At 37.9% G+C, this 21,814-nt stretch overlaps 2 protein-coding genes across 8 annotated transcripts in view; one reads left to right on the forward strand and one right to left on the reverse strand.

The window, feature by feature from the left end:
• The window catches only part of LOC141781253 (septin-9-like), a 154,509-nt gene that overhangs the window by 38,460 nt on the left and 94,235 nt on the right, over nt 1-21,814 (forward strand). For 4 of the 6 annotated variants that reach the window (XM_074656855.1, XM_074656859.1, XM_074656858.1 and 1 more), the window contains one exon: nt 11,857-12,597. In XM_074656855.1, coding sequence (XP_074512956.1) covers nt 11,857-12,597 — 741 coding nt within the window. The other 2 variants (XM_074656860.1, XM_074656857.1) reach the window with 2 other exon arrangements.
• On the reverse strand, nt 17,555-21,249 carry LOC141781264 (uncharacterized). Of its 2 annotated transcripts, none has more exons than XM_074656879.1 (2): nt 20,808-21,249; nt 17,555-19,420 (listed from the first exon to the last, which is right to left on the reverse strand). In XM_074656879.1, the coding sequence occupies exons 1-2, from the start codon at nt 20,855-20,857 to the stop codon at nt 18,592-18,594; spliced, it is 879 nt and encodes a 292-aa protein (XP_074512980.1). In that variant the 5' UTR covers nt 20,858-21,249; the 3' UTR covers nt 17,555-18,591. The 2 variants fall into 2 exon arrangements, with proteins under 2 accessions (XP_074512980.1, XP_074512981.1); XM_074656880.1 differs by having other exon boundaries at nt 20,804-21,204.

The raw sequence follows: 21,814 nt of genomic DNA on the forward strand, positions 1-21,814 counted from the left end.
TTCTGTGGTTGGTGAAAATGTCGGGGTAGGCAGCGGAGGAGTAGATCTGAGCACAGCCGGGCCTCTCTTCACAGATCTGCATGGCACTCACCAACCCAGCACGACAACACACGTTTTGACAGTCAATGATAGGATCAAGTTCAACATGTAATCACCAGGTTAAGGACGTAAGGTGTTGAGTACAATATAAAGTATTCAAGATTACAGATAGAACACCTTCATTATCCCAGTTTAGTGCTGCTTGTGTTTCATATTTGTGCTTTTTAATCATCATTTATACAAAAGACCACATGAAACATTTTAAAAACGTGTTATTCCAGTTCGCAACCAGGTTGCCGCTACACATGCTCTTTAATCATATACTTAACAATCTAAATTAGGGCACCCACTTTGTTTTAGGACAGAAGTCCTTCATGGTGACGGTGAGTAATCTGACGAGGGATCATGGAAGGATCTAAAAGGCCATTTAAAATGAAAACTGTTATTATAAGCCAACTGCCACTTAGCTGTGGTTTTGGATTTTATTCAGGAACTCTGTTAAGTAAGTTGGTGCTCTGTGTAACCCATAATACTCTGAAACTGTGCTATTAAGGAGCTTTGGTATAAATATTTTCTTTTTGCCAAAGAGCGGGAGGTACGGGGGTTAATGTGCTGTTGATCTTCAACCATTAAAGTTTGAGGTCAGTCTTGTGACAAAATGCCACGAGGAGCCTCGTAGATGGAGCTTGTAGAGTCGGAGGGAGGAAGTGTCTCCTGACGGAGGCTGATGATAGGAGTCTCCGTCCTTATCGGCGTTATCAGGACGCTCTATGCTCGCCAGCTAGGACAGGTTTCCTGCTAATGACGCCAACAGCATCGGAGCTGCTGGGAAGCACCGAGGGTCACTCTGAGGTGGAGCGAACACAGCAGGTCTTTGTTAGGCTTTAAAGTTACTCCTTGCTGTTTTTCCTCCCCGTTGGACACGTGGAGTGAAACCTGCACCGATGCCAACCCCCCGGGCAAGACCCCAGACTTATCAACAGGCTCCGTGCTATACGGCTAAAAATAAATAGCCTGTGATGACAGATTTTCTTTTGTACGTAGTGTTTTTTTTTCTGCAGGGAATTGACAACTGTAATAGACACCTCCAGGAAAAAGAGTTGGACTTTAAGACTATATTTAAGGGCCAAATGCTCTTATTCCAGCGGTTCAAAGCATATTTTGACATGCACAGCCTTTTTAGGCTGCTGTGGTTAACTGCACGACCTTCGTTCAGAGAGCGTATGAGCGTGACGGACTTCACTTGTGAGTGCTCAACATGTTTAACCGGCCTTATTGCAAACATTTCTTACTTCAATCCTAGTCCTGCAGGTTGCGTCTGAAAATTCCATACTAACATGCTATTTAGTACGCTAACACAGTATGTGAGATATTTTAGTACGTCCGAAACCTTAGTATTTGGTCCAAGTTTACTTCCTGTCAGTCTACTGCATCAACAAACGTTGCAACAGGAAATACAAAAGTGCCCAATCATGGATGTCAAGTTTGAAAAGGTCTATAGAGGAAAAACGTGAAATTTCGCGAAAATCTTAAGCGTAATATACCAGAATATGAATTATTTGTTGTCGGGCTGTTAATTGTTTTAACGCCACTACTTTCTGTAACACATTAACGCGACTTGCGATTTTTAGGTTGTAGCGGGCTCAGTTTTAAAGCTAGACTGAAGATACTTATGAAATAGTATATATTCTATATATACACTACTATATATACTCTATATTCACTATTAACAATATTTATGAAACTAGAAAACCTAAGGAATCCATCGGTGCCAACCATGTCATTACCAGCTTGCCGCAAAGGAGGTTAAATAACGCTCCAAACTTTTAATTTTGGCGAGGAAAAACTGTCCCGGCCATTTTCAAAGGGGTCCCTTGACCTCTGACCTCCAGATGTGTGAATGTAAATGGGTTCTATGGGTACCCACGAGTCTCCCCTTTACAGACATGCCCACTTTATGATAATCACATGCAGTTTGGGGCAAGTCATAGTCAAGTCAGCACACTGACACACTGACAGCTGTTGTTGCCTGTTGGGCTGCAGTTTGCCATGTTATGATTTGAGCATATTGTTTTATGCTAAATGCAGTACCTGTGAGGGTTTCTGGACAATGTCTGTCATTGTTTTGTGTTGTTAATTCATTTAGAATAATAAATATATGCGTGCATGTGCATAAAGCAGCATATTTGCCCACTCCCATGTTGATAAGAGGATTAAATACTTGACAAATCTCCCTTTAAGGTTCATTTTGAACAGATAAAAAATGTGTGATTAATTTGGGATTAATCATGATTCAATATTTAAATCGATTGACAGCCCTAATTTGTTGTTACTTGTGAGAGTAGTCAGTTAGTTTAGTTAGCAGTTGGACATAATTCCTGGTTTTACTGTAGCGATCCTCAGTTTCCTTCCACAACTGTAGGCAAAAGGGCAGCACTACATCTCGTTGACTCGTCCAGCTCATCTACTGTCACGCTCAGAGAGGCGTAGAGAATGTCCATGTGGTGCTCATCCACTACATGCTACACTGGAGAACAGAGTAGCATCATCATGTGATTTCTTTTTTTTTCTTTGGCAGTTTAATCATGTTTCATAGCATGTTAGTTGAAAAACATCATGCTTGGCTGCAGTGTCTTCCTTATTTGGCCGTTCAGTCCGCTAGCAAGTTTACAGTATAACGCTGGGAATGAAAAGTTCAAGATTAATGGGGTTTCAATTCCAGGTTAAATGAGCAGTTGGGAGAGCAAACAGAGAGAGAGAGGACTAATGTTGACATTTGGTTCACATTGGTGCTCATTAGTATTATCTCAGCGCGGTTGGAAGGGCTGTGATCAGTGCTATCGCCTCAGAGAAGCAGCAGCAGCTGGAAACATCAAATGGTTTTATTCTAGATGTTACACACACACGCACACACACACACACACACACACACACACACACACACACACACACACACACACACACACACACATACACAACATGACCCTCAATGATCCCATTCCAGACTGACTTTACTGTCTCTCAGAGGCTCCAGTAGGTTCAGTTTCAGTAGTTCAAGAGGCTAAATAACGCTTCAAGTTGGGCTAAATTTTGGCGTGGAACAACTGGCATGGTCATTTTCGAAGGGGTCCCTTGACCTCTGACCTCAAGATATGTGAATGAAAATGGGTTCTATGGGTACCCACGAGTCTCCCCTTTACAGACATGCCCACTTTATGATAATCACATGCTGTAAAGAGACTCTTGTGGATCCAATGAGCCCAACTGTATTCATGTGTGATGATGTTAGTCCCCATAGGAGACATTTCATTGTAGTGAGACCATTTTTTTTAAACTTGACCTCCTTGTATAAAATGACCTGTGTTGACCTCTAGGATAATCACAGCCTCATGAAACTATACAGCCACAAACTAGAGACCTAGAGCATTCAGAGGATGGATGGCTTTCCTAGCTAGATTGACAATAAGGAGGTTTCTGAGCAGTTTACACAACAGAAGTGCTCGCCATCCAATCGCCAAAACTACAATTCTTGCAGAAATCTCCAAATGTCAAAAGTTTTTGATCCCAAATCACAGCATGGCTTTTTCTATGGTGTTCCTCAAAGTCTTGGTGTCTTAATTTGGTATTTTGGAGGGATTATTTATCATTTTTATCAATTCTCAAGTGGTAAAAAATGGTTAAATTTAGCACCAAATCTGTGTAACAAATGGTATCAACCCAAAAATTGCTGCAACAATTTATTCTACATAATTGAGCATGGGGATGACCATCATATACTTCTATTATAATGTTCTAAATCCATTCTACAATTCATTTTAAATGATTAATTTGACACACAGTACTGAGCTGCATCTCAAATTAATCTTCAAGTTCCCAGCTTTCAGATGATGTACACCACTTCTATGTGACATCTACTGTTGACCTGCTATCTCCCCCTAAAGACCCCCTGGATACCCCTAAAAAGAGACAATATCGGGTCTATTGCGGGTCTCAGAGGGTTAATGTGTGACCTCCCCATCTACCTTCATTAACACAGATCCCAGGATGCAGAGCGGTATATGACGTTAACAGCGGCGGAGAGTTTGGCTCCAAGCGGGGCCGACCAGGCTGTGTTTGCTTTACTCTACAGCTGTGTTTAAACACACACATACAGTACATAGAGAGAGGGAGAGAGAGATGGAAACATAACTGACAGGGCCTCTGTCTCCACTGTGTCTGTGAGGACTTCACTGTGTTGGACTCTTCTGTCACCACAGAGCCGGCACACACACACACACACACACACACACACACACACACACACACACACACACCACACAGTTAGCAGGCAAAGAGGTCATTATATCAGAAGCACAGTCAAACACAGTCTTAAGTGGTCTGTGGCACTTTGAATACGCTTTTGCATATTATATGGCCTCAAGCTTTTGGCCTTAAAAGCCGAGCATCACACTTCATGAACAGCGAAGGCCGGATGGAGGAACAGTAAATTAGCTGCTCCGTTTGTGGTTCATTTCCTGTCCTAATCCGTGCAGCTTTGACCGCTGCATCCAATGGATTTTACATCTAACTTCATTGTGACTTGTGTGTCGTTCTTGTGCTTTTTTAAAAAATTCTATTTAAAGAAGAACAGAGCGCACAGACAACCCCTTTTTCCAAGAAAAACTCAAAGCCAGTTTTCTCAAATGAAATTACATTATTCCATGTGAGCAACACAAAGAGCTTAGTGTCAGACGGATAAAACTATCTGTGGCGGTGGAGATGCACACTATACAATCAGAGTTTGAATCTAAGTCACAATGTTGTTTTGTTGTTGTCTTTGCCTGTCTCTATTTTTTTCCCGTCATTCTCAGTGGTGTCATAAAGAAGTGCCAAAATTGCCACATATAGTTAACACACAGGAATTTATTTTTATGGTATTCTGTACTCCAGAGGACTCACTGAGGCAAATCAACAACAAACATTTGAGGACACATCACACCAGGTGCTGTACAAAGAGCAAAATGCAATGAATGTGACTGATTATGCAGTTAAAGTGAATGTGTGTGGGATACAGTGTGGCTGCAGATATAGAAGGATTTATTGTGAGCGACTTACAGTGTGCTCATTCAAGATTGGTTGACCTGTAATTCAGACGTCATTGTTAAACCAGTGTTTCACGTTTGCACCCACTGGATATACTGTGAACCATCAGCTGCCTGCTTCTCTCAGCAGACCCTCTGATATCAGACACAAAAAACCTGCTGAAACACATCAAGGATGTGAAAACAGTGAGTTCCAGGAAGAGGGTCTTCTCCCATGCTGGTGCTTGGCCCGTCAGTCCTGAAGCAGGCCAGACGCCTGCGCGGGCTCGGCTGTTTATCTGGGACGGAGGTTGTGTTGCTCCGGGGCTCGTAGCTGCTCTGGTGTCGACCTCACATCTGACATGGAGCTCACCGTGGCCAGAGAAAAAGCATTTATAAGACAACAATAACAAGTAAAACAAAAGGCTGGTGATGGAATATTATTATATATTAGATCCTTATATTTATATTTGCACCTTAAACCTGCAGTAGGCAGAATATTTTCGGCATTATTGGGCAAAAATTCCATAATAACCGTTTACTGTGAACTATAACCATATACAAAGCCAAATAGTATAAAAACACAAGCTATAGGCTTTTTTGTTGTATTTTTTATATATATATATATATTTTTTTATTATTTCAATTTATTGTATTATTATTATTATTATTATTATTATTATTATTATTATTATTATTATTATTGTTTCAATTGATTGTATTATTATTATTATTATTATTTAATTTTATTATTATTATTATTATTATTATTATTATTATTATTATTATTATTGTTATTATTATTGTTTTCATTTTCTTTATTAGTAATACTAGTGAGTAGTTAGAAGCCTGATCCACACTCCAGTCCATTTGGTGGCGGTAATGCACCATAAAGTTGTTTGCCAACCGCTATAAAAGTCCAACGAAGAACAAAAAGAGGAAGAAGGCCTGTGGCCACGCGATCAATTAGAGACATCTGTATAGTATTTAAAAACATGTAGGAGTTGGTGGAATACGGAGCAGAAGCCTAAGGGAAGAGATGGTCATTAACTATCTGAGAATAGGACATACAGGATTAAACCAAACACTCTATAGAATAGGCAAGCACCCAACTGGACTATGTAAACACTGCAATAAACCATAAATGGTCAAGCATGTTCTTATAGAGTGCAACAGGTATGACGAAGAAAGAAGGGAATTAATATTAGGACTAAATGATGGAAATATTACAATTACAATACTAGAAAACGTACACAATCTTCTAACTAATAATTATTTTTATTTTATTTTATTTTATTTTATTTTATTTTATTTTATTTATTTGCCATCACAGCAATCTCAGAAGCGGCTGAAAGAAACAGCCAGTGGATTTGTCTCAAGCGGAATGATCCGGGCAGGGCTCCAAATACATCAGCATAACCCACTGGAGAACCCCCACCTGTCAGCCTTACAGCCGTCTGCCATTCCCAGCAGCAAGGTGAATTTCGGGACAGTTGAGCACAGTACACAAGCTGAGGATTGATCACCTTGCAGCTGGCCGCCTTTGTGGAGGGTGTATAGTGTTAAAAGGCCGAAACATCTGATGATACAAGGGTACACTACTGATGATGCGTCCTGTGCCCAATTGTCCTGAAATGTCACAACCCAGGCAACCCTCCCACAAACTCTGAGAACCCCCACCTGTCACTTGTCAACCACTCCAAACAACAAGGTGAATTTCGTGGAAGTGCTCACCACCTATTGGCACGAGGGACAGATTTTAACACCACGTCCTGTGTTTTTTTTTATTTTATTATTATTTTATTATTTTAATTTTATTTGCTTTAATTTAATTTAATTTAATTTAATTTAATTTTATTTTATTTTATTTTATTTTATTTTATTTTATTTTATTTTATTTTATTTTATTTTATTTTATTTTATTTTATTTTATTTTATTTTATTTTATTTTATTTTATTTTATTTTATTTTATTTTATTTTATTTTATTTTATTTTATTTTATTTTATTTTATTTTATTTTATTTTATTTTATTTTATTTTATTTTATTTTATTTTATTTTATTTCCTGCCAATCTACTGATCCACACTCCATACCAGTAGGCGGCGGTAATGCACCTCCAAGCTGGTTTGCCAACCAAAATTAAACACCAACGAAGAAGAAGAAGATTTAGACCGCTCGTGAGATCGTTAGTTGTCATTAGTGATGGGAATTACGGCTCTTTTTAGGGAGCCAGATCATTTGGCTCAACTCACCAAGAACAACCGGCTCTTTCGGCTCCCAAACGGCTCTTTGTTTTACCACTTCTGCCTTTTATAATTCAGCCAAATTTAGCGCTGTTTTGATTTTTGATTAGTGTGTGTGCACATATATCACCTAAATTATTAAATATAATTATACTAAACCTTATAATTTCCTGAATACCATAATTTTACATGCTGCTTCGTTTCCGACTGTCAGTCATCTTGTCTGCTATTTGCGCACCGCACTCCTCTCTCTCTCTTTCTCTCCTCCTCTCCCTCCTGCTCTGTACCTGTAGACCGCCAGCGCACCGCCACTCCCTGCTTGATGGTATGATCCTTGTCTGTCATCACCTTATTGATTGCACGGACGTCATTAACACAACATTCAGTCACAGTCAGTGCATGAAGTGCCCGTGGCGCGGAGATCGTTCTATCATTCTGCCTTGAATTAATTTAAAAATATGTACAACATCTGAATTAAAATGAAAGGCTAGATGGAAGAAAATTGCAATGAAAATATGAAAAAATACAAAAAAAATATGTACAATATCTGAATTAAAATGAAAGCTAGATAGGAGAAAATTGTAATGAAAATATGAAAAAATACTATAAAAATATGTATAATATCTGAATTAAAATGAAAGCGAGATAGAAGAAAATTACAATAAAAATACAAAAATACTATAAAATAATATGTACAATATCTGAATTAAAAGGAAAGCTAGATAGAAGAAAATTGTAATGAAAATATGAAAAAATACTATAAAAATATGTACAATATCTGAATTAAAATGAAAGCTGTATAGAAGAAAATTACAATAAAATACAAAAATGCTATAAAATAATATGTACAATATCTGAATTAAAATGAAAGCTGTATAGAAGAAAATTACAATAAAAATAAAAAAATACTATAAAATAATATGTACAATATCTGAATTAAAAGGAAAGCTAGATAGAAGAAAATTGTAATGAAAATATGAAAGAATACTATAAAAATATGTACAATATCTGAATTAAAATGAAAGCTGTATAGAAGAAAATTGCAATGAAAATATGAATACATACTAAAAAAAATATGTACAATATTTGAATTTAAATGAAAGCTAGATAGAAGAAAATTGTAATGAAAATATGAATACATACTAAAAAATTTTTTACAATATTTGAATTTAAATGAAAGCTAGATAGAAAAAAAATTGTAATGAAAATATGAAAAAAATACTATAAAAATATGTATAATATCTTTTAATTTAATGAATTAAAGCAAAAAAAAAAAAAAAACGTCTCTCGGACGGGAGCCTGCTCTTATCGTTCACTTAAAAGAGCCGGCTCTTTGAACCGGCTCGTTCGTAACCAACACATTATTAGTTGTCATGTCAACAGGTGTGCAGATTGTCCGGTACGTAGTTAGTAAAGATATTCCGTCTAATTTCATTAAACCTTCGCCAGAGGATTAAAAAGACACTTTATTTTCGTTTGTAAGTAGTTGTGTTTTAACCCGACATTATTATCAACCCTTCCTCGGTGTGAATAGAGGAATAATCTTCTTGTAAGTGAGTGAGTTAGAGATTATAAACGTCATGCTATCGAGATATGTGAAGCGGGTCAAATCCGGTAAGATTAGCATTAGCATGTTTTAGCTCCAGCTGTGTGTTAAATGATGGCGACTACATTAGTCTCTGACTCTCCACCTTCCAGGCCTTGGTACGATGGAGCATTAGGAAAAAAAATAATCTGAGATTTGGAGAATAAAGTCATTATATTTGGAGAATAAAGTCATATTATTATGAGAATAAAGTCATAATATTTGGAGAATAAAGTCGTAATTTAATGAGAGTAAAAGTCGTAATATTATTATGAGAATAAAGTCATAATATTATGAGAATAAAGTCATATTATTATGAGAATAAAGTCATTATATTTGGAGAATAAAGTCATAATATTATGAGAATAAAGTCATATTATGAGAATAAAGTCATAATATTATGAGAATAAAGTCATAATATTATGAGAATAAAGTCATATTATTATGAGAATAAAGTCATAATATTTGGAGAATAAAGTCATAATATTATGAGAATAAAGTCATATTATGAGAATAAAGTCATAATATTATGAGAATAAAGTCATAATATTATGAGAATAAAGTCATATTATTATGAGAATAAAGTCATAATATTTGGAGAATAAAGTCGTAATTTAATGAGAGTAAAAGTCGTAATATTATGAGAATAAAGTCATAATATTTGGAGAATAAAGTCATAATTTAATGAGAGTAAAAGTCGTAATATTATGAGAATAAAGTCATAATATTTGGAGAATAAAGTCGTAATTTAATGAGAGTAAAAGTCGTAATATTATGAGAATAAAGTCATAATATTTGGAGAATAAAGTCGTAATTTAATGAGAGTAAAAGTCGTAATATTATGAGAATAAAGTCATAATATTTGGAGAATAAAGTCATAATTTAATGAGAGTAAAAGTCGTAATATTATGAGAATAAAGTCATAATATTTGGAGAATAAAGTAATTTAATGAGAGTAAAAGTCGTAATATTATGAGAATAAAGTCATAATATTTGGAGAATAAAGTCGTAATTTAATGAGTAAAAGTCGTAATATTATGAGAATAAAGTCATAATATTTGGAGAATAAAGTAATTTAATGAGAGTAAAAGTCGTAGTATTATGAGAATAAAGTAATTATATTTGGAGAATAAAGTCATATTATGAGAATGAAGTCATAATATTATGAGAATAAAGTCGTAATATTATGAGAATAAAGTCGTAATATTATGAGAATAAAGTCGTAATATTATGAGAATAAAGTCATAATATTTGGAGAATAAAGTCATAATATTATGAGAATTAAGTCATAATATTATGAGAATAAAGTCGTAATATGAGAATAAAGTCATAATATTTGGAGAATAAAGTCGTAATTTAATGAGAGTAAAAGTCGTAATATGAGAATAAAGTCATAATATTTGGAGAATAAAGTCGTAATTTAATGAGAGTAAAAGTCGTAATATGAGAATAAAGTCATATTTGGAGAATAAAGTCATAATTTAATGAGTAAAAGTCGTAATATTATGAGAATAAAGTCATCTGGAGAATAAAGTCGTAATTTAATGAGAGTAAAAGTCGTAGTATTATGAGAATAAAGTCATAATATTTGGAGAATAAAGTCATAATATTATGAGAATAAAGTCGTAATATGAGAATAAAGTCGTAATGTTATGAGAATAAAGTAATGTTATGAGAATAAAGTCATAACCTTACGAGAAAAAAGTTGTAATACGAGAATAAAGTCCTAACTTTATTACAATAAAAGTTGGAATATTACGAGAATAAAGTCATAACTTTACAAGAAAAAAAGTTTACAATTTATTAATTAATGAATTTAAAAATGGTATTTTGACATACATTTAGCCTTTAAAAATATTGCAAGGAGGACACAATATTTTTACCTTTTTACCATATTTAAATTAAATATTATGGTGCTGCTGCCCGGAAAAATATATTGCTTGGATGAATCGATGATAAACCACCAACAATTGTGGGGTGGCATAAACTGATATTTGATCTAATACCAATGGAATATCTAACATACAGATTTAAATGTAAAACAGGTGATTTCTTTAAGACTTGGAAACCCTTCTTTAAATATGCTGGTAGAACCCCTACAAATATTGTACTAAAAGGGTCTGATAGATTTGCAATATTGAAAATTCGCAAAGTGATATTTTTGGGTCGTAAGGCGAGATATTTATTTACTGACTAATTTATTTAGTTTTGTATTCGTATTTTTCTTAAAATGTTTTGATGTTGCATCACTGTCAATGTATTTTATATATTTATTTGATTGTGTACAATCATCTCTTTGATTATTTGATGTGCTCTGTGTACCATTTGTTAGGGATCTAAGTTTGATGTTTAGTTCTTGTGGCCAGTGTGTCTTGGTGTATCTTTGGTTTTGTCTGTGTTTGTGTTTAAAAGCATAATAAAAATATTGTTGAGAAAATATTGTGGTACTGCGGAGACGTCCTGGCCTACACATCATATTCTACAGACATAGGAAAACATCTTTGTTTGGTACAGATCACCGCAAAAATCACACCGTAATCATTTTAATATGTTCTTCAATGAAATCGAGAATAATGATGTAAAAATGATCATTCCCTCTAATATCCTAAATCATATTGCAATTGCAGTATCAGTCAAAATAATCGCAATTAGATATTTCTTTTCAAAACCGTGCAGCCCTAGTTCAATGCCAATGAATGAAAAAGCTTCTGCTGCTTTGTTTCACCAAAGATCATTATCACGGCCCTCATGTTCTCTGATTTGTTGATGTTTTTGTTTTGTTTTGCACAATAATCATAAGATGCTTTAATAGTGAATACAGTAAAGTATAATACAGATGCTGTTACTGCAACTCAAAGCCAGCACCATCACTATGTGCAGAGAGATCCTTCTGTTTCTTGTCTAACCACAAATGTTCTGTTTTCCAGCGCTGAAACGGTCGTTTGAGGTAGAGGAGACAGATTCAACCACACACCCTTCGCCTCTGTCTCGTCGGAACACCAACCCCCTCCGCTCATCCACCTCCACCACATCCAGCCAGCGGAGCTACGACCTGAGCTCCCGCAACTCTGACTACCCCTCTTCCAGATCCGAATCCTCCAATCCACGCTCCCCAAAGACCGGCATAAGTCGCATTGAGCTATCAGGGGGTCGTAACCCTGACGCAGCCTCATCCCGCCGCACGGAAATGTCCATTGAGGTCTCCTCTAAGCAGATTGACAACTCACCCAGTGCTGGCATCGCCCGCTTTGGTCTCAAGCGGCCTGAGGTCAGTCTGAGCAATCGGAGTACTCCCCTGGACAGCTCCTCCAACTCCACCACCAGCTCCACAATCAGGCGGGAGCTCAGCATAACACGGCCCCACGAGCCCCCAGCTCCTCCCAAGAGGATGGATGCCCAGCTGACCTCAACCCCAATCTCAAGAATCCCTGAGTCTCCTCAGAGAAGACCAGAGCTCCCGTTCATCAGCCCAATCGAGGGGCCCTTCAAGAGGCCAGAGATACCTGTCTTCAGACGGCCGGACGGTTTGGTGCCAAGCAGTGCAGTGGAGAACAACAGCAGCCACCCGCCTCCTGCACCCAGTGCTCCCCTGCCTTCCCTGGCAGAGCCAAGGGTGGAGAGGGTGCAGTCACCTGTCACAGAGTCACCGATAGCCCGACCAACAGACAGTGAGTACCTGCTCAGTTCAGCATGTTTTCAAAACTAACTCTTGTGTGTGAGATAATTTGCCAAGGGTAAGCTATGTTTGTCCAAGTGAACTGCTCCAGGAGGCATTTTACCTATACCACCCATACATTAAAGGGACTGTTTGTGACTTCTTAAATGTGTAAATCATTTGCGGGTCGGTGTCCAATGCGCGCTCGCATGTGGCTACGCTGTTCAGACTCACACGCACACTCCACACTGCAGAAGACTTCGTAGCTCTGAGGATATCTAGTGAATGTACAGTGGACGTTTGTGCAGAAAAAACTGCTGCAGCTCCTCCAGACCAACAGAGGTTTTCCGTGTCTTGTGAAGTGACGCAGAGAGAAACGTTATCGTCTCTGACCGGGTACCGGTGTCTCCCTCCGGCCGCGGTCGGGAGGCTGAAGCAGGAAAAGCCAACACTAGGATCAGCATTGATTCATGGAGAGACCTTCGTCTGGTCAGCTAACATTACTGCCAAGCAACTGAAATATAGAGTGATATTGTGGTTTTAGCTGACGTGTGTCACCTCACTGTGTTGAGCGATGCTCGTTCATGTCTATTTAGAGCGAGCACAAGTGTGAGCCCGACGCTGACTTTCGTTGACTTAACGGCTACAGGTGTCGCTGTTAACAAGCATTTGTGATTCTTACAAACAGTCCCTTTAAGTGACACATCACTGCCCTCATTTTGGTTGTAACTGGTTTCAGCATGGCCTATCTTTCTAAATCCAATGACTTGCAACAGTTTGGCAGCAACTACGCTGTGATGAAATCATCTCTTCCCTTTTCTGTTTACGACTGTTTCATTTTAACCTCATCTTGCAACAACCACACTCAACACTGTTGAATTTGATTTTGTAAACGGAGATCTGCAATTCAGTATGACACACATTTAAACCTTTGCTGACTTTATTTTGTATTTATTTAGGATTTCTGGACTTTTTTGTTCCACCTAGGAAAACTTGTGAAGTAACAATACCAACCATAAAGAGCACACGAGACCTTGTGAGCTTGTCAGTCTAGACTAACTGTGAATGTAGGTCAGAGAGGGTTATGATGAGAATCCCAGGGCTGCTCCCAGGACAGAACTCCCTACAGGCAAGCAAATGAATAGCCCAGATCACTTGAACTTGAATCAGCCACTGGATAAATTCACTGTAAAGTCAGATTACCTGAGATAGACACTTGCAATGTACAGTTTTTGTGTGCATGTTGAAGATGCAGTAGATGCATGTACTCTCTTCTAAAGGGGAGGTTTAGTTTAATTGATGTAATTTAATCCGTTATTATTAAGGTGACACAGCAAGTTTGGTAGTTACTGATCGATTAGACCTTTTGTGTGTGTTTTTATGCATTTTGTCTGTTCAGTGTTTGCTGCACTTTTGTAACATAAGAAGTTATACCTCACTGCTATACTTTTACTATTTTTTTACATGGTGTAAATGAATGCAAAGTCTATCCAAAATCTAAACAATGCCGATGTGGCAGGGTTGGTCCATCCTGCACGTTTGAGTCAAGAAAACCTTAGATTACCTCTGACTTAACTGCCATGGCAAGAAATCCCCTGACCTTTATTATAACACCTCTATCTTAGCTCTGTGATGGACGGTGAGGTGTCTTGAAAACTAAAAGCTGGATTTCCATGAAATATGCTTTGGATATTCATCACCCTCAGTAGATGAAACCTAATATTTACTGTAAGGTTACCCCATGACCTTTCTTTTACCGCCACCCTCAGGACAAACTCTGTATTTTTAGCTGAATTACTGGCATAGTTCTATGAATCCCTTAAATTGTCAGTATGTTTATCTCATCTGTTTGGTAGGATGTAATGAATTGCAGCCTCTAAGGGCCATTAGCAGCCCTCTAAGCTTTTAGTCTTGTTTTCATTTTTGGTTCAGTAGAACTGCATGTGCAAGGCTGGGAGTTATGGAGCATCGGTTATGGTACAGTTTCGGCGACATGCTTTATCTTTTCATTGTGCTAGTTCACAAGCAGGCCTCAATAGAGTTTGAGCTTGAAACTGGTTCTTGTTATGGTGGGAAAATGTTTATTTGTGCTGTTTTGTATGCGGTGGCTTCTAAATCTCCACTTTTCCTGCAGGTTGTTTGTGCTGTGTCCTATTAGAATGGCTCGTCTTTATACTGGTGTGTGTGTGTGTGTGTGTGTTTGTGTGTAGTACTGTTATCTGGAGACAGCTGTGCACATGGGTTGCTCTCACTGGTTGAGTAGTATCCAGGCATAGGCGGCTGGGAGGTGATACATTCCAAATCTGGAGGTCATAAAACATTCAACGTAAAAATAGAAAGCCTCCGATTTCCACTTTTTGTGCTGTGTGTTGCCCGTCTGTGTCTCTTTCTATCCACTGCACTCCCTTTGCAGACAGCAAGGGATTTAATTTTAGTTTCTGCCTTTTTGCTGAGGATATTTATTTCCTATAGTTTCGCAGTCTTGGTGAATCATTCAGCAAATATGCATGCTCACTATCTGAAATGTGGCCTTGTGTCAGTAGAAGGGAAAATAAGCAAGGAAAAGTGAGAGGATAAAGTCTCAACTTCTGCCACATTTGGCTCAGATTACCACCTTCCTGCTCAGCCGTGCATGTGGAGGGAGGGAGGGTGTTGCTGCTAGAAAGAAGCTTGGGATGAAACCAGGAGCAGATAAGGAGGTGGAGAGAGAAAGAGAGAGAGAGAGGAGGTTGAGTGGGCAGAAGAGAAGAGGAAGAAAAATGGTGAAAGACATAAAGTGAGCAAGAAAGAGAGTGTGATTTCCTGTAAAGCCAGTCTGCAGAGAGAAAACAAAATAAGAGAAGCCCACTTTATCCTCCACTCATTTGGGAGTAAAACTAAACCGACAGACCACACAGCTTTGCCCAAAACTACAATTTACTTTCCATTTCCTCAACAAGTACACACAGCACGGATTCAGGCAAAAAGTAGTTTTATTTCACATAAATATTTAGTATTCTTTTAGAAGAGAAAACTGAGAATGTTTTCAGTTTATGTCTCTGTTGTTTACTTTTGCTGCTTGTATCAGGACTGTATCCGGTGGGACGCTGGCGGGGTGTTTTTGTGTGTCCCATTTGGCCCATTAGACCCATGCTTGAGGGCTCGTGAGATATTTAATTGGGATCTCTACCTGCCTCTGGGCTCCTGGTGTGTTTGTGTGTCTGTGCTCATGTGCATACAAGTATTCAATGTATACATTCATCCTCATACAGATGATGAGGTTAAGAATGTCTCTCCCGGAGGAGAGTGACTGATGGACACGCTGAGAAGAGATAAGCTTGTTGTTTTTTTTGTGGCGACCGTTGTAAAGTATAAGGTGCTGTAATGACATGCTGTGTTTCGGTTGATTTGTCGGCTATAATGATGAGCAGCTGTATCCAGTCTTGTTGTGCTTCGACAGGATGTGATCCCATGTTTACAGACAGACACACACACACATTCATTGTGCACACTGCTCATCTTAGTTTCCTGTCCCATGCCTTGACTTTGGTTTATTTTGTCTTGGCTGCTGGGATACATATGCATGCTCATGGGGGATCTCTTGTTGGGTCTCTAAATGATCTAGACCTGCTCTATATGAAAAGCATCTTGAGATAACTTCTGCTATGATTTGACGCTATATAAAAATAAATTGAATTAAGTACATATTACATAATACATGCTACGAGCTAAATCTGCTGTTCACATCGCAAGCATCGAGACCTTAGAGCAAGTTATTGGTGTTTTAACTTTCCAAAGATGTGCTTCTCGGTTCATATTTAATGTTTTCACCGCTACCTGTAGCCAACACAGCAACGCAGCCCGTAGTGTTTTGCTTTAGGTCTATGTCGGACATGTCAACATGGTAATAAACAGGCTCAAGTGATTAAATCTACTCTGTAAGCCTCAACACAATGTTTTTAACAGCTTAATATCTGATTTAATCCGACTTTATCAAACTTAAGCTTTAAGCACAAATGCACACAAATAGTCTCTGGTTCCAGCTTTTGCTGATTTTATGTGTTGATGTATATAATTTCAAGTTTTGGACTGTTGGTCAGACAAAACAAGTTTGAAGATGTCACCAAGGGATTTTATTTTATTATTTCTATTTATTGTTTTTTACATTTCCCATATTAAGCAATTCACTTTATTAATACAAAACATAATGGATACATTAATAATGAAAACAGTGGTTAGTTGCATCCCTAAGTCTCGTTTTTGTAACTGTCATTTACACATTCTAACAGAGTTGAATCAAGGTTGGAACTGGAGTAGGCATAACCAAATTAATGCAAATTAAATGCAAATTAACAGATGTGTCCCAGAATGCTCTTAGAGTAAACTGGAAGTGAGAGAGTGAACAACACAAATGTCGAGTTTCCATTCAGTGTTGGATAAGTAAATTCATCAACGCAAAAACAACTTATGTTTTCTGCAGACTTCCATTCTTCCTCACATCGGCCTGGATATCAAACAACACATGTAGGGGAAGTGGTATGAATAGATTTTGTCAACAAACAGCAGCGCCTGTTTGTCATTAACAATTGGCTCTGGACTCCATCACCCTTGAGAGGAACCTTTGATTATTATTTTCTTAAAGCTTAGTCGGCAACAGTTTTTTAATAATGACTCATTATCTGATGATCTGTTGGGTCTTGTGCTGGCCTGCTGCTATCCTAGTTTCACCACATTAAAACAGTATTCATCTCTTTCACACAAACATAAAGGCCTTTTGATAGGCCTTCCTGGGACTTGGCTAGAAACAAGGACTTGTGCATGTCACAAGGGATGGAAATGGTCTCGCTGATGAATCATTAATCTGTGTGGGTGGGTGTTTTTCACTAGACATACACACTGTTAAAGACACAGACACTCACCTGTCTTCATGATTTTGCACAGCTAACTTATGCTCATCCAGTTTCCTTGAACTTAAAATAAAAACAAGGGTGTGACTGACAAATTATAGTTTAATAAACACAATTTTCAACAATACAGAAACAATAGAAAACCATAAATGAAATTTTTTTTAAGCAAGTACATTATCAGTGACAGTTGTCCTTAACAGACCACAGACACTTTCACTTATCTATACATTTATCAATCAGTGCAATTCACATTGTCTTCATCTCTATCGGACACAGGATGAATCAGCAGATTATACATACAGTACATTCTGGAGCATGGCATTTTTGCATGAATGAAGCCTGCAGCTTCATCTCCACGCCACAGCAGTGCATTATAATATACAATAAGCCATTTTGCTCAGTTCTAGTATTTAATACTAATAACAGCAGAAGACGCTTCTTTATTACAAAACTACCATTTTGTAAATAGAGCTGGAAAGCTCAAAATGCCCATATTTATAGTGAACACGACCCCTTAGGCCTCCAGTCTTGGTATAATTAGATGTAAAACTGTCATCTTGTTTTTGTAATAATTAAAAAAATATATATATGTATATATAAAGTTATTTACAGCAGATGTTTCAAACGGTGACATGAAGCTCAAAGTCTGCAGGTTTTCAGTCCAAGCAAACACTACACCATCTTAATTAACTGATAAACTCTTCTTCTCTTGGTGAGGAAGACATGCTGATCACTGAGTCTTACGTAATGTAATCGGTGTGTGCCCGACCACCGCGTAACACCGGTAACACCGGTAACACCGAATACCGCGGCAAGCCGAGTCTGAATAAAGTTGAATGACCCTGAAGACTTTCAGCCCTTCAGGACACAGATGGGTGATTTGGCCTTTCATCACAAGCATTGCATACTGAGTCTGTATCGCAATCTTAACAGAACAATATTTACAAAACAAGCTAATATAATACACAATAACATATGGATGTGAAACAAAGCATGCAACACAACAAAACAACAGAGCAACCCCTGGCCTCAGGAGCACTGAGGTGTTGTAACTGCCTGATTTTCTGTTCCCAAGTTTACTTAGAAGTCCTGCTGGCTTCGTGGTCCTCATCGTTCTGCCATCACACCTTGGTTTTGTCAGAATTTAGAAGAATATAAATAAAGATTACAAAAAGGAGTAAAATAATCAAAGCATTATTATCCCAAATATTTTGATTGCTGTGTTTTTGCCAGGTGACACCGTGTGGTAAGGTGTACTTTTTCTGAATCACAATAAACAAGAGCAGTCCAAGGCCAGCACGGTCACCCCATGTGTTTCTGATGAGGAACTCATCGGCGTTACTTCCATAGCGGTTTCTGAGTTGCAACAGTTGCTGTTGGTTTTGTCCCACAGAAAACTCTCTGATCTGTCTCAAGAGGTTAGTAGTGATCCTGTAGGTCTGATCTGGATCATATTCCCCCTGATGTGCAATATGCTGTGTGATATAAACTTGGTCTATCCTCTGCAAAGCTCTCCCTCCTATGTTCTCCTCCCTGGCACGAATTATGATCCTGTCACTGTTTGTTCCTGCATACTCCCTTGGGGGTCGGACAACATAAGGAGGAAGTGGCATGGACGTTTCTTGATTGAGACTGCCAACAGTGTAGTACCGGTATCCACTTCCCCGATGCAGTGGGTCCAACAGCTCTTCAAAGTTGCCATAATAATGTGAGCCATAAGCTCTACTGTTTGGGTCAAAGGCCAGCCTTATGACATCGTGCTCGTCGATCTCAACTGTGTTGGCAAACCAGTAGAGCAGCAAAAGACTGTGTTTAGGCACAGATTGGCCGAAGTTGATTTGCTTCAAATCGTCGATTGAATCAAGCTTTTTCTGTACAGCCGACACAGAGTTCAGGAAAAAGAACAGAGCTACACAGCAACTGGTGACTCTTCCTGACATCTTCATCATCCTGTATAGATAATTAAAAAGTTATTTCTCCCATAATTCATCTGCACTGTACACTCTCAATCTATACTTATATTTGTAACAAGAGATGCATCTAATGATTATGTCATGATTGTTTATACAGGTGGCCATATGAACAATGAAACAGGTTTTATTTGTTGTTGTTGTTCCTGCTGTTCATACTGAGCTGTAAGAGTCAGGCCAGTATTAGGAAGGAATCCACAGTCCTCATTCTGTGCAAAAATGTATTTTTAAGTTTATCTGAAGTTAATATGAGCCTTCAGAGTTAATGAGTTAATCAAATCAAGTGAGTATCTTCCAAAGTTAGTCTTTTTAGTACAAAATCCCCTCTTCCTGTTTCAATAGACAGCGTTTCCTTGTTGAGTTGCGGTGGAGGGATAATAACACAGAGAGGAGAGATCGCTCACAAAGAAGACTTGAGTTAACTGCTTCACCAATCATGTTGAATAATGCCACGGTAAATACTAAAAACAAAACTAGTGATCAGAAAATAATAGAGCTCACCTGATTTAGTCTGCTGCCGTTAGTCTGCTGCTGTTGAATATCTGATCCCTGTGTTTGTGTGAGAGCATGTGCAGCTGCTTTTAGGTTTCTTTTTCCCTGTAAATGAAACTGGCAAAACAAGCGTTGCTAGTGGTTACAGGATGATGCAGAATGCAACTGTTGTGGATTTTGATACAAAAGCAGTACTCCCTTTTGATGTGTTGGGGTTTACCAGTCACGTGCCTCTAGAAATCCAAAAAGCTGATTATTTTTATCTACAGTTTTTAAAGGAATGATTTTGTAAAGTCAGTCAGTGTGTCCTTTGGACTGCAGGTTGAGAAACTAGGAGATTTATAATAGTGACTGGCTTATTATTGCTCTATCTGCTCCTCTCCTGTGATTGTCTGTAGATGGAGGAATAGTTAAAGTTGTCTTCATGATTTTGCACAGCTAACTTGTGTTCATCCAGTTTCCTTGAACTTAAAATAGAAACACTGACATCAGTCTGACTGATAAATTCATGTTTAATAAACAAAATTTCCAAAACAACAGAAAGAATAAAAAATCATAAATGACATTCTCTTCATCTCCATCAGACACAGGATGAATTATCAGTCAATAATAGACATTTTGCTCAGTTATATTTATAATGGAGTATTCCTGCTGTTCAAAATAAACTGCAATTTAGTAAATAGAGCTATAAAGGTCCAAATGTCCTGAAGACTCTCAGCCCTTCATAGCACACGGTTTGAGAATGGTGATTTAAAGAATTTAAGAGAGATCACTCACAAAGTAGACTTGTTAAATGCTTCACCAATCATGTGGAATAATGCCACGGTAAATACTAAAAACAAAACTATTGTGAGAAAATAATAAAGCTCACCTGCATTAGTCTGCTGCCGTCGGGTATCTGATCTTTGTGTTTGTGTGAGAGCATGCGCAGCTCTTTCTAGTCTTCCGTTTCCGTGTAAATGAAAAAAACAAAACAAGCGCTGCTCAGGAATTTTTGTAACGCAGCTGTTTGAGTGAAACTTCCTTCTGTATTAACAAAAAAGAGAGAGTAGTACTCCCTTTCAGTGATGTGTAGGAGTTCATCAGTCACGTGCCTCTAGAAATGCAAATAGCTTAGATTATTTTTTTATAGTTTGTAGAAGAATGATTCTGTAAAGAGAGGAGTCATTCTGTGAGTCTTCTGGGAATTTTATCAGCATGGTTTATATTTGGAAACTAGCCTGTTCTGATCCAAGTTTGACACTCAGTGTGTCCTTTGGACTGCAGGTTGAGAAACTAGGAGACTTATAATAGTGCCTGGCTTATTATTAGCCAGTATTCACTTATCACAGATCAATTTCAAGTACAGTACATACATGTTTTACAAGCTTCTTTTTTATCTCTGTTTTGCTACTTTTCTTTATTCAAATTTTCATTGTAGCATTGTTGTAATTTACATTGAAGGTCACTGTTCAGTATACACTCTCATCTTATATTTACCATGACTGTCTTCTTAAATAATAAAGTATTCTTCCCCGGTAAATATCTGTGTCACAACTTTGATCACCAAATTTGAGGGAACGTTTCCTGAAAGTGGAGTCAAATATTGGTAGATATATTGTAGTCAGGTTTTTTTTTTTTTGCTCTCTTTAACGACGATGTCGGCCAAAAATGGGATGAATTTGGCATGACCTGCAACAAAATATCCCCAGCTGGATTCGAACCAATCATGTGGTGGTTTTAGACCACGAGGCCACCAGGACCTTTTGTTTTGTTGTTAATAAGCGGTGAGTAACGTAATCGACGAAGTTAACACAGTGGTTTGTCCGTTCTGGGCTACTGTAGAAACATGTCGGCCTGCACTGTGAAGAGGACCCACTCCTTATGTAGATATGTAGGGCTC

This window comes from Sebastes fasciatus, chromosome 13 (assembly GCF_043250625.1).
Source record: "Sebastes fasciatus isolate fSebFas1 chromosome 13, fSebFas1.pri, whole genome shotgun sequence".
NCBI classification, from domain to species: Eukaryota; Metazoa; Chordata; class Actinopteri; order Perciformes; family Sebastidae; genus Sebastes; species Sebastes fasciatus.

Excerpts from the sequence above, each read along its gene's own strand:
- LOC141781264 (XM_074656879.1), bottom strand. The coding sequence starts at position 20,857 with ATGCTCTCACACAAACACAAAGATCAGATACCCGACGGCAGCAGACTA. Across the intron at positions 19,421-20,807 it reads CCCGACGGCAGCAGACTAAT|GATGATGAAGATGTCAGGAA; the intron begins GCAGGTGAGCTT and ends TTATCTATACAG.